The sequence below is a fragment of the Onychostruthus taczanowskii genome, unplaced genomic scaffold (assembly GCF_017590055.1).
Source record: "Onychostruthus taczanowskii isolate IOZ18803 unplaced genomic scaffold, ASM1759005v1 scaffold175, whole genome shotgun sequence".
Lineage (NCBI taxonomy): Eukaryota > Metazoa > Chordata > Aves > Passeriformes > Passeridae > Onychostruthus > Onychostruthus taczanowskii.
In genome coordinates this window covers 319,588-333,362 of record NW_024498962.1, presented here as the reverse complement: position 1 = coordinate 333,362, position 13,775 = coordinate 319,588, and the positions used below count along the sequence as shown (strand labels likewise).

General features: G+C 39.1%; 1 protein-coding gene across 2 annotated transcripts in view; it reads right to left on the bottom strand.

Annotated features, from left to right (window-relative positions):
* Positions 1-13,775, bottom strand: part of COMMD10 (COMM domain containing 10) — a 139,071-nt gene that overhangs the window by 21,437 nt on the left and 103,859 nt on the right. Inside the window, exons 6-7 of one of the 2 annotated variants that reach the window (XM_041400222.1) lie at positions 12,028-12,087; positions 7,488-11,404 (exon numbers count right to left, since the gene is read on the bottom strand). The exons of the other annotated variant lie outside the window; for it this stretch is intronic. Coding sequence (XP_041256156.1) covers positions 11,366-11,404; positions 12,028-12,087 — 99 coding nt within the window. The 3' untranslated portion in view covers positions 7,488-11,365. Of the gene's footprint in view, positions 1-7,487; positions 11,405-12,027; positions 12,088-13,775 lie in introns of those variants that run through there. 2 annotated transcript variants of the gene reach the window in all.

Sequence of the window (13,775 nt, the reverse complement as noted above, 5' to 3'; positions counted from 1 at the left end):
CTTGACTGAGAGAATTTTAGTATCAGAAGCTCTCCTTGGGGAAGAACAACAAGTAGGTGTCAGAGAGCAATCTGAGAAATGGTGACTTGGAAGAGGAATTTACCTACAGAATAAACACAGGCTTTTAGCACGGGTTTAAGCAGGAGTCACAGTACCACAGTCCGCATGGCAGAATGATGCCAGAAGGAGCTGAGCCCCACCTGCTTGCTCAGCTCTCCCCTTTCCAGGGCTTAAAACCTGCTCCTGAAGTGCCACCAACAGCTCATTTGCCGCACAGAGTGGAGCAGCACTGACCCTATGAAACCCAAGCAACCACTACACATATCTATATGGTGAATCTGGATATAGGTAGCTATGGGTGAAGTCTGGGGGAAAAAAAAATGAACCGTGAAAAGTGGAGGGGGCAAAGATGCAAAGAATGATAAAGTCAGAGCTGATGGGGTGGGAACAAGGTGCTGAAGTGCCCCTAAAAATTTATTATAAATGAGTTCATCCATCTCCAAATACCAAAATGACTGTGTCCAAAAAGCTGTTGTTAAGTGTCAGGTAAACACTGAGATCACTGAGCTTTTCCAGTATTTTCCTAGGAACAAACTGACCATAAAAGTGCTAAATACTTCTGCTAATGGTTAATTCAATACAGATGTATCCCTGTGCAGCAGCATGGTGAACCAAGACACATCTGTGTATGTGGATGTACACAGTCCTGAGCTCACCTGTTTCTGATATTAAGGAAATGGAGGGAAACAAGGAGTGAACAGACTTTGCCTGGGTGGCACTCATATCCCAAGGAACACATTCACTTCAAGCTTTGAGTGGTAGGAGCTTTGAGTGGTAGGACAATACCTAATTTTGTGACCTCAGAATACAACTGCACTCAATACATCAAAAATGAGTTTTGTATCTTCTGCCTCTCTAAGCATGGAAATGGGATATGAGTTGAGAGTTGACAAGTGAGAGTCAAAATTTGAAATACCTTCTGCAAAATGCTTCCACCCAGCCTAGCCACAAAACTAGACTCAGTTACACTGGAGGGAACCTCTGTACTCAGCTCCCATCCAGAGAAGATGCTGCTCCGACTAAGGATTTGCTGAAACTGAGAAAGGCAATAGAAGAGCTGGGCTAACTTAGCAAACAAAAAAGTGGAATCAAAGGTCTGAATGGAGGCATTTTAGGAGACTGAAGTGCTGGGGGTGGTGGCAAAGCATCCCTAGGACATGTTTCCCATTAGAAATTGGAGACAAATTGAATGAAAGACTGTCTTGAGCTCTCGGATTAACACCTTAAGTGACATGCATCAAGGGAAACTACTGAGGGACTAAATGCAACTTTGTGCCCTCTGCAGTCACACCAGCAGGTTTGCAAATATGCACAGGGAGCCAGATCAGGGCTCAATAATGCTTGTAAACACAGTGACAAAGTGACAATCCAGTTGTGTGGATGTGGGCTTTACATATTTTTATTTGGCAGCACTTCCAAGGACCTTTGTATTTTTTGGGCTCATCCTTTTTGTTTCTTAAATTTCTGAGTGCCACCCTTTCTTTCTCAGAGCAGCAAATATTTTCAGATTTTAAATGCAAGTACACAAAGACCAGGAATATGGTGGTCTGATGGGATGCTATTAGATCCTTTGCAGCCTAGTCCATTAGAATATTTCAATCCACTTCCACATGCTTTACTTCAGAGTTGTTTGTGTCATAAAACTAAAGATGCTCTGTGTTCTTACCATTTGCTGATAAGAAAACCATCAGTCTTACAAGCTGAGCAGCTAGTATTTATGTATACCTTGGTTTTGATCATGAACATATCCTTTAGCAGGAAATTAAAATCTCCTGTGGAAGAGTATCAAACCCATGCTTACAAAACCCATCAGTGGAACACATAGCTGATATCTCTTCGGAGGATTTAACTTGACTGTGTCACATTAATCACCTCTGAAGTAAGGAATGACTCATAATTGTTTTCCATTACCTTGTGTTTGCTTTTTCAGCATTGCAAAAATGCATGGGCCAGTACCATATATCATAAATCTCACCAGACTTCTAGACAAGACTCTGAGTGATTTTTGCCATGCTATGTTTCATACTGCCTTTTTTCTTCTGATTATAAAAATATGTTTCGACTATTGGTATTTTTGAAGCATCAATGTTTTCCACCTCCTGTACTTTTGAACATAATGCTCCCACAATTCCTTATAAAAATGAATCTATAAGGCTATTCCACATTGTCTCAGACATTCTCAGACCCATTTACTTCTCAATGAAGTGACTGAAAACCACTGTGTACTCAGATAAACAGACTGTACTTACAGACAGCAGAAAGATCTTCTTGCTAATGCAGCAAAACTTCCATAGAGTAAAAGTTTATACAATCACTTAAAGAAGCAAGGGAAACATTAGTTTTGTAGCAGGACTGATTATCTAATAAAGGTGGATTAGATATGTGCCCCATGTGTCCAAATATCCAGTGATGTCCTTTCCTTTCCTTTCCTTTCCTTTCCTTTCCTTTCCTTTCCTTTCCTTTCCTTTCCTTTCCTTTCCTTTCCTTTCCTTTCCTTTCCTTTCCTTTTTCTGTATTTTACTGTTTTCTGATCTTCTCAGTTGTTTATCTGGTTTATTTCAACACTTCCCTGCAACACCAGTAGTGACCTTGAGTGTCACTGTGATGAATAGTGCAATTTTACACAGTATAACCTATTTGTGAATGATTTTTTACTGACTTTTAAGATTTGTATTAAGTCCTTCAAAAGTGCACACCAGCAGAGGACTGTTGACAGAAAAATGGCACCTCCTGATCCTTCTTTTGAAAAGTCGACAGAGTACATATGTAGCAAATCGGGAAAGAACATGGCAAAACATTAATTTCAGCTTAAAGAGTGTAGGGAAAGTTGTGAGCAAAACCAGTTAACTGAGTGAGCTAAGGTAAAATCAGTAAAAGATAGAATCCATCAGCAAAGAGGCCAAAAAAGAAACTGGTGAGTTTCGAGGAAGGTTTTCACAAAATCCAAAGGAGAACCAGAATTCCAGTTCATGATTTCATGAGATGCATAACTTTTATTACTGGGGCTTATAACTGTCCTCAGAGATCAAGTTAATGAAATCTGATGGATTAAAAACTAGAGACTACAGATAGGTATCTGCATTTTTCAGATAATGTGCTGTTAGCATGATGCATAACAGCAGGATTTCAGCTAACTTGTACCTGGGGAGAGGCATGGACAACCATTCAATTTATAACAAGCTAATCTAAATCTATGGAAATCAAATCCTTTTTTTTTTTTTTTTTTTTTTTTTTTCCTTCAAGCAGGCTCTTCCTAGAAGACAAAGTCTCTTACAAGCTGGCACAGTAGTTTTTTCCTGTTCTTCCTCATCCTTCTGTCCATATACCAGGGGATTACTGCTGCACTGTATTCCCAAACTGGGTAAAAAAATCAGCTTTTAAATACAGGAGAAATATAAGCAGAAAGGGAGAAATAAGGAGAAAAGATTATGCAAAGAAATCTATAGCATCTTTGACTGGTCACCAAGTCATCAGAATTCTTCTGTAAAGATATATGAGCTTATATATATACATATATATATATATATATATATACACACACACACATATATTGATAGTCAAGAGGTAGAGTAGATCTTCATACAAGTGATAAGATCCCTTGTATCTTTTTATACAAGAGATATGGTTGCTTTATTTGGAGGCTGATGGAACTCTGAAGGGCTGAATTTTCAAGGACTAATACCTTGGATGCAGAAGTAGGCTAATGTGGCAGCTGAATGCTCTGTCTGATTTGAAACCACCAAAATCACTTGACTAAAGATAGTTATGACAACAGGGCTACTCTGGCAAGTAAAAAGTACAGTCATGTCTGCAGCCTGGGTTTGATTTAGGCAGGGCTATGAAACACAGAATAAGGTACCAAGTTCATGCTTTGTGACCTTGCACACTGGAATAAGGTTGATTAATAGGAGATTTCCTTTCTTCCAACATGCTGAAATCATTATACCACAGGGATACAACCTCTTGCTCAGATAATTTTACACATTCATATCCAGGCCCATATGCAAGGAACTCAAGGGTAGATTTTATTCACCTAACATACTAGCTAAAGCATGAACTTTGCTCCAGGCAGCAGAATAAGCTCCACCTTTGGCTTCTCTTTCATACTAAGTATTTCAACTAAATATTAATTTAAAACTTCTCTGTTCTCAGACAGAAGATGGATCTTAAAACTTACCAACTTCAGTGCTGAGAGAGACACAGACCCAAAACCTTGTTTATCAACCCTAGCAAACACAGCTCATTCAGTCAGAATGACACTAAAATTACTTGAGATACTTTGCATTCCTATTTGGGTGCCGTTTGCAGAAGCAGTTAAGAGCAGTACTGCCCACCAGTGCTTGAGGTAATTCAGGACCTTGTATCTTCTGTCCTGACATACAGAAGAGCACCCAGACAGTCCTTCTTATGACTACAGACCCAAAGGAATCAATCAGTAGGCTGTCAAACAGATTTTAGTGGGTAGATGCAGGGGTGACATTTGACAGGATATGGGGAGATGCAGCTCATTTGCAGGAGGACATAAAAGCACTCCAGCACACTTACTGGGTACTGCAATGAGGATTACACACAGTCTGTGCTGCCCCAAGCAAGACCTGAGAAAACTTCTCACTTCAAGCATCCTCAGTGACATACTGCATTCTCTTGCTTAAAGGAGACTCTGCTCTGCTTATTTGTGCCCTTTTTGGCTCTTTATATCTATTTTAACTGGGGTGGCTTTTTTATTATATCTAGTATCAGATAACCTAAGAAAGTGGGATCACTGCCATTCATCCTGTCAGACAGTGAGTGAGCACAGCTCCAAAGGTATCAGCTCACACTTATAGGCTTCATTTTTTCTACAATTATCTGACATACTTCACTTCTGTTGCCCTAAATCTGATTCCAAGGATATTTTAGCTTGCTGCAATTCATAAGGATGATGTGGGGAAACAATGATGATTTTATTCACTAGGCAGTTTGGCTGCAAAGAATAAATTTTATCATTGATTAGTTGAACACAGAGTTTGTTCCAGAAATGGTCAAATACTGAATAATACCCCTGAAAGGGAATATCCTGAAAGGCTGGTCTTGTTTGACTTCTCCTCTCATACAGCTCTTTTCTGAACCTTTCTCAAAGTGAATTTCAAATTTGGGGTGGTGAGAAAACCTCAACAAAATCCTCAACAGGTAGGACACTATCTGGAACTGTACTGAACACTGAGCCTGAGAGAGGAGTAGACATCCTCCTGGGAGCAGAGATGAAGCTAGAGAAAGATACTTTTCTGTTCTTGAGGCCTGTGGTGCGTCTCTCCAAGCTGTGTATGAGCTAGAACTAGCAAGAATTTGCTAGGAATTACAAGATGAGAAGATGGTGGAGATCTACCATCACAAGGCATGGCTCCTGACAGAGGTATCAGGGATTCATCTGATGTGTAAAGCACTACTCTGACCTCAGTTCCTTAGAGGGAGGAGACCCGGGCAGAAATGCAGCTTGCATGAAGAAAATATTCTCATCCCTTCCAGAATAAAGAGCTAAGCTAACGACACCTAGTCTGACTTAAGTTTTTTTTTTCCACTGCAGTCAGCATCTCTGACCTTTTCCTGATGCTCTGTTATCCAGGAAAGAGGTAGTGACTACTCAGCTAACTGGCAGTCTGAGGTGAAAACAAAAGGAAAAGCCTGAGCTGCCCCCCAGGGCTCAACATGGATGAGTGCAAGGAACAGGAGGTCCTTTCTTCTGTCCCTGGGCTTCACTGACCTCGCTGAGATTCATTCTCTGCTGCCAGCAAGGATATTGGCTATGACAAACACTTTGAAATTAGAAACAAACACAAGAATGCAAACTTTATTTAAAATGCTTACTACATAATTAACTGCATAATTTCTTAAATCAAACTGATTTTTTTCTTTTGTTAACAAAGAAGCATTTCTTAACCCTGGAAGCAGAAAAACAGACAAGTACATGACAGAAAAAGCACTGTGTCCTCATGAAATGCAATTTATTAAAGAGCTGCCATAACTACTGCAACCATGGATGGGAACTAAATGAAATAAAGGCAGCTCACCTGTATGAGGAGCTCTTTATATTAATTCTTGTGGGATGATCCCTCCAACACAGTGCAGATATGAGGAATCTTGTTAGCGCTGTCCAGGGAGTGCTGCTTCCTCCTCCCTTCCCTTGTCCTGAATGACCAGAGGGTGAATTCCAAAAGAACTAATCTGTCACTCCAGTGTGTCCAGTCCCAGAACTAGTACTCCACAGCTGCCTGTGCTGGCTGCTGTGGATCTGCACAGCCATCTCAGGGACAGGTACTACATGCATCCACATTTTCTTGAATGTATGTTTTATATTACCACAAAGGGGCAATTAATGTTTAACACCAATGACAAGAAGTTAAAAGTGTTCCAAAAATGTGATCATCTTATTAGAACACCTGGTCAAGACAGTTATGCTTCCAGCATGTGTAGGACTCCAAACACCCTCCTATTATTTCAATAATAGGAGAAAACATTGGATAACCATGAAATATAGTTTGACCTCAATAGAAAAAAGACTAATCCCTCTAAAAGAGAGGGATAAGTGCTTCCTGCATGCATAGCTGAATACAGATGAACAGTATCTGATTTGTAACAGACCAGTAGTTTTTATCTCTTAAGAAACAAAATAATGAGGGGATGAAGAGACAGTCTAAACACTTCATTTCAGTTAAAATCACAGCATATAATTTGATCTGATCAACAATTAAGGAGGCCAAGGGAAGATCCAACAAAACGGATTAATTTCTATGAAAATTAGAAATCAACTTATGCAATTGCAGATAAAAGCATCTTATTAGTTTATCTTAATGAGACACCATCAATAGTGTACCAGTCAGCAGCACTGTGGCTCATACACCTACTCAAAATCACTGTTATTCATATCTGTTCCACAGAAAAGGAACTTCCACACAGTAGCTCAAAATGTCACTCATTTTCATTGGTCAAATAAGCTATAAAAGCTTATAACACAAGATGCTATGTTACTTATTCACTGGTCAGCAGACATTACTAAGCTTTGTCATTATTCCACCATAATGTGAGAGAATTCATAAACTTTGAAGATATACGCCAATACAGCCAAGCAATGAAATGTTACTGATGATGCTGGAATCAAGAATATGAGAATATGAACAAGTGTGAAGGGGGGCTTATGCTATTTTATAACAATAACCATTCTTCTTCCTTGGGCCAAGGTAAGAATTAGCATGTCAGTAAATTCTTCACGCTTTGAAAGAACACGACTTCAGAGTCCTTAAAACCAGACTGTAGAAATGAAGCTGCAGGCCATTACTCAAAATTTATGTGTCAGCAAACCCAGAAATTAAAGGAGAATTTGCAACCCTCCTCTGAAGAGCCAAAACAGGTTTGGTAGTTAGTCAAAATTTGAGACAGCAAAGCTATATTTGTCTAACTATGTATTTTATTTCAACAAAAGTAAAATGCAAAAATTTACAGACATTTTGTATTTGCTTAAAAAACAGGAATTACATTGCCAAGTCTGAACTGGACAAAGATAATCTAATGCATTTGTACTCAATAAGCATTAATGTGCCGTTAGTGTTGGTTTTGGTCAGTGGTGTACAAGTGGTTGCTCTTCACCAGTAATTTGGTGGTTTTGAGGCAGTTTAAGAACTGGCTTTCCCTTAGGTCCAGAACTCCAAATCTTTACGTCAAAATATTACTGATGTTTGTTACACCTGAATCAAAAGATTTCCTTCTTTTGCCAACAGTCCATTTGAGGCAGATTTTGACATTATAGTTTTGAAAGAAGTACAGTCACAGAAAATACAGTCTTTAATGTCTGAACAAAGAGTAATCAAATGTTTTTTAAATGCACTGAAAGACCCGAAAGAAGATTTAGTAATTCTTACTCATTCCAATTTCCAGTTTTAGAGTTCAATAAATCTCTGCAAATATCTTCCTTCAACACAATGTGAAGCCTTGGTAATTTCAAATCTGGATCATGTCCAAGAGATATTACAGGCCAGTATGCTAGGATCCTGAACTGGAAAGAGCATGGGATGCATCCCTTTTGTTTCCTGCAATAAAAATTTTCAAAATTCTACTTGGGGCTGTTCAAAATAGCCCCGAGACTCACTGTTCTGTTTTTCACCAGTACCCATAACCAAAGCTTGAAGGCGTTCAGAATGCACACATCTGTCTAGGCTTTTACACCAGCCTGGAGTGGTCATTCTGTGTCATTCTTCACTCATGCCACCTTCCTCCCAGAAGTGTTTTTCTTTCTGGCACCCCTCAGGCACTGGGTTGAGTCCCTGCTTCAGGCAGATCTACCCACGCATGACGCAGTCTGTGCCAGTGCTTGTTTTTCCTCTTGTTCACTGACACTTCTGAGACACCAGGATTCTATACAAACCAAGCAGAGACAACTTCTCTCAGGAGAAGAATAATCTTCCCTTCTCCAGGTCCACTCACACCCAGAGGGAAGCAACCAGGATAAAAGCCTTCTTTTCTGCAAGACCTAACAAAACCCCCTAAAGTCTTCTGCTCTTTCTCAGTTAGCCAATTTTCTCTCCTTAGTCAGCAGCACTTAAATTTAAGTGGCAGTGTTCTTCTCTAAGATGGTACAGGTTATGTCCTCGCTCCATAACAATGTACAACCCCAAAGCTTCCCACTACATACAGAAAAGTCTTTTTAAACTAAATGTTTATTTCTCAGCAGTCCTTGACTAAAGATAACCACTGTACTTCTTACAATAAAGCTTTTGATACTAAGAATTTAGTACAGTTAGTGAAAAATACAAGGCAGCCACTGTAAAGAAGCCATAAATATTTTCAGCCATCTGCAAACAAGGATAAACATTAAATGAATTTTACAAAATTATTGCAACTTTAGCCATTTTCTTCCTCTCACCATAATTTTATAATTTTAAAATATTTCCTATTGAAGCTAGATTTAAAATCTGTATTTCATTATCCTACACTTTGATCTTGGTCAACTTTGTACCAAGGTTGGCACTTCTGGGTTAATTTGAAATACTAGATGCAGTTATACAACTGGCTAGTTTCCATAGCTAATTCTGGTTTACTCTGATTCCCCAGTTTTCCTCTCACTCTTCTACAAGGTTATCTCCTCCGCTGTTTAATTTTTTCTTTGTATATATCTTTTTGTCATCTTTTCCAGTGTTTCTGCTCTCTTCCTGGTATTTTCCAACACCCAAATTCCATCCTTGGGAATACCCATTTCTCTACCCTCTCCTTAATTTTTCTTGTGCCCCATTTCTTCCTACTCTGACTTCTTTTTCTAAGATGTGCCTGCTGATTTGTCCAATGGCTCCTGCTCTACAAACTAGTCCAGCCTTCACCTCCTCCTCCAGGATTCATCAATCACTGCCTACATTCAGTTAAGTTATTTAAGATAACTTAAACCCCTCACACAACTGCCTTAGTATGTCCGGTATCTACACAGGAAGGTCTGAACTCACTTCAGACCTGACTTTCAGAATATAAACTCTGGAAACTCGGTGAAAAAGCTCAAGAGCAGTGTTCTTGTACAAAGCACACTGTGCCACAGGACTGGTAGAGAAGACATGTCATGCCGAAGGGGATTCCCTCAGCTGCACTAACTACAAAGCACTGCAGCAAGCAGAGGGAATGGTGAGGTTGTGTCCACCTGCAGACATGCACCAGTCCATGCAGGGTGAGATGAGCCAGCTACCAAGCTCTTGTTGAACAGCCAGACCGAGGAGGTGACGTCTCTAGACAATATGGTACGTGTGCCAGGGGCTTATGACAAGATGTGATTTCAGCAGCCAGCCTCACAAGCTACAGTGGATAGCTGAGGATATTCTGCCAGGCAATGGTGACTCATTTCTTCTTCCAGGTGACTTTCTTCTTCTTCTACAGTAACAGTGTACTGTACCAGAGCAGTAGAGTATCATTTGGCACTTCCTTAAAGAGCTAAGGACTATGCTAAGTGTGTGTTTTCTCCTCAGTGCCCTTTACTCACACATAGGCTGTTATCATTGGAATCTAATAATTTTCAGCTTGGACAACTTGTGCAAATCTCACAGTATTCTAGAGCTGACAGCACAATCCCTAACAACAAAGCAACAAAAAGGCACAAAAAGGCAACAAAGTGGGAAATCTGGCACAGGAGGACCTAAACTATTCAGGAGAAACCAGGTATTCAAAACATACATTTTGGTTATACTTATATCTACAGTCATGAGCAAACAACCTACAGAAGTAAACTGTTCGGTTGGGTATTAACCATCCCTGATGTAAGCATCAGGAAGAAAAAACTTTTAAATCTCTGAACAGGAAAATTTCCTCTTGCCTTCTATAAGCCTGGAGCCCAGAGCCTACACTGTGCAGCAAGGAGTTGCCTGTCAACAAACATCAACACACAAGAACTAAGATGACTTTCACCCTTCTCCTGCTGCTCATGAATCATCTGGAACTAATGGGTGAAAGTATGACTAAGTCGGCCTTTAATTTCAATTTTTCCTGTTCAATGTAAAAACTCTGGTAGAAAAAAGAGCACGAGGAAGGATCAATATAGCTTTCAGAAATCTGTCAGATCATTTCAGTATTTTTTTGTTTTATACTCTGAGATTTCTCCCCTCAGTTATACACCACACTTCTGAGATTCATTAGTGAGCAGGCAGTGCTAAGAAACCATGCTTATTTTCAGTGCCAAGAGTAAACACTGAAATCAGAGACATTGTTGATTATTTCAAAGAAAAAACCCCCACAAAACTAAAATAGAATGAAGATAGTGAAATGAAGTTTGACTAGCCCCAAAATAAACTTTCAAAATTCTGAATTTATTTTGACAAATCTGCAAGAAGCATTATCAATTGTATGAATATTATTTAAAAAGGATAGAGATTTTATTAGCTGCGTATTCTCTTATAATTTCTACATTTGTCTACAAAGAAGGAATTTTTTCCTTGTCTCTCACTAACATGCAAATTTCTACCAGAATCAAGTAACATGCATAATAGAATAAAAAAAATTATTTCTGAAGCAGGGTAGCATTCTTTGGCGGGGGGGGGGGGGGGCATGGGCAGGGGGTTTCCCCACTGTAAGTAAAGAAGACATTTTTCACAGCTGCTAAGCAAAGAAGAGAAAGTCCATTAGAATCATCAGATCCTTGACAAAGACTCTTGGCTAATGGTACTGATCTGAAAAGCAGATAAGCCATATAATTTTACAAGAAGCAACCCACTGAATCGTTCAGGAAACGCAGCTTGGCAATCTATCTTCAATTCAAAATAATGAGGTGGCAGGAGTGTGATAGAGAAATAAGTCTTCAGAAACATCACGTAAGGGAATCCAGCTGTGCTTGTATAGTTTCCAGCTATTTAAAGGAAAGAAAAAGAGAGAAAAAAAACTCCACTCATAAAGAGTTGTTTAGAAACATGCAAACAGAAATAACCAATATCTTCAACTATGCATACTAAATATATTTGCATACCAATATAAAAATCCTGTACTCATGAATATTTGTTTTTACATGAAGCTATTAGAATTCATTGCTGCAGTTTAAATATTCAAATTTTAAAGAAACAGTTTTCTAAATACTACCTCTTTAGCATGCACAGATGTTTTCCTCTGAATTTCCAATGCATAATAACAAGGAAAAAAATAATAGAGTTCATTTGGACTGGATTATGGGCCTAGCATCTTGACTGAAGATGTAACACAAAGATGCTGTTTCCAGAGATCCCCACTGTCAATCATCAGCTACTCCACCTGATCTAACCAACAGGTATGCTTACAGTAACCCAAGCCCCGCCTATTCCAAAGCTGAATGCACAGGATCTTGAAAATGGCTTATGTGATCAAAGGATTCCAACAGCCTTGATTTAAGTTGGATCCCTTTTTTCCAGTTTTACTACATTTAATTAATATAGGCAACACTTCCGGCTGAGCAGCATCATGTGTTTACAAAGAAACTATAGTATTGTAAAATCTACAGACCTTGTTGTAGAACTCAAATAGCTCCTTATGGCTAAATTCTACAAACACCTTCTTCAGGTTCTGTAAAGAAGAAAGAAAACAAATTAAAAAAATTAAGAAACAAGCATGCTCCTTCTTTTCTCTCTTTTCTTTCTCTTTTCTTTTCTTTCTCTTTTCTTTTCTTTTTTCTCTTTCCAACATTAACTCCAGTAAATCAGAATATGAGATTAAGCTATATGAAAGATAATGATTAGTTTCCTTCTATTCAACACAATGTTCCTCATACATGTGTATTTCATTCAAGAATCCAAATCTACCAGTCTATCTATTTTCCTCCTGTGAAGAACAGTAATCAAATAATCTATGTGAGAATTTAGTCACCTTATTTTTAAGTCAGACTAAAATGAAAGATTGCATTCATCTTTCTCAGCAGTCCATCTAAGGTCTGGTAAATACCATTTCACAGTGACAAAGTCAGTAGTGTATTTGATGGAACTGGCACAGCTATTAATGCACTGCACAGGCACAGAGCTGATACTTCCATTCATTAATCTAACAGTTCCAATCTTAGCATGCTGACACTGCTATAGGCATCCATGCAAATTCAGCCAAACTTAACAATTAACACAACAGCTTCAAAGCAGTGCTTAAGCACTTAAAAAACCCACAAAATAACACAACTGATGAAAACTGCTGTATATAAAACAGATGGTGGTAATAATCCTCTGCATGCATGTGCTGATGTCTGTGAAGATGGGAGTTAAATTAAAACTTTTGTCCTGCTTAACTTGCTTGGAGCCTGCTACCTTCAATCACACAGCAGATCTATGCACGCAGTTCCTACCTAGCCTTATTCCTTCTACTTCACTTCGTGACTTTATTTATTTAAAAGTAGATTTCTATTTCTGCACATTCTCTTTACTTTTCTTAGACTTTTCAAGGCTTAGAGGCATTCCTGAGGATAAAAGCTGCACTACCATGAACAATAACGAGGCTCCGTGAAAGCTGAATCTCTGGACACCTCTACTCATAAAATATTATCAGCTGAAATAATGTACACACACCACGTTTCTTTAACTGGTAGCAACTTCATGTACCACTTGAGTCAATAGAAAAACACTTGTTTATCCACTCAGCTTAAATGAGCAAGGACAATTTTGCATACAGTCAAGGCTGAGGGCCAGATTCTGTGTACTCAAAGCAATGCAAGTCTCAAGTTATGCCAAATAATGTCACTGAATTTGGCCCACCAAATGCACAAGACCAGCAGAAGCCCTGGGAACACAGTATAGGTACGGCCTGGTGCCTGCTCCTCAAAAGGAGTTGTAAGAGACACAGGAAAGAGATAAAATAACTGGGGCCAGCCTGTCTGGTGCAATTCCTCCTTCTCACTCTGCAGAAAGAAGGATCCCTTCCAACAATTTCAGGACGGCTACAAAAGCATAGAAAAAGACCAGTGATTTGCATGAGAGACCAATCTTCCCCCTCTGAGAAGGAACAATGCAATACTGTGAATCATATGGTGAATACAAAATAAAACTACCAGGACAGCAGTTTTCTTTGCCATGACTCCAGCTGATCCTCTCTCCCAAGAGCATAATGCCATGACAGGAAAGTAAAAGCATTTTTAAAGGCTTTCTAGCAGCTAAGAAACAAAAAACAAAGCAAACAAGATTTTTTTTCAGAAGAGCAAGTGGGTAGAGGAAAGAAGGAAAATACACTAATAGCAAAGGGATTGACCATTTGAGCTGGGATGTTTGCTTGGCATT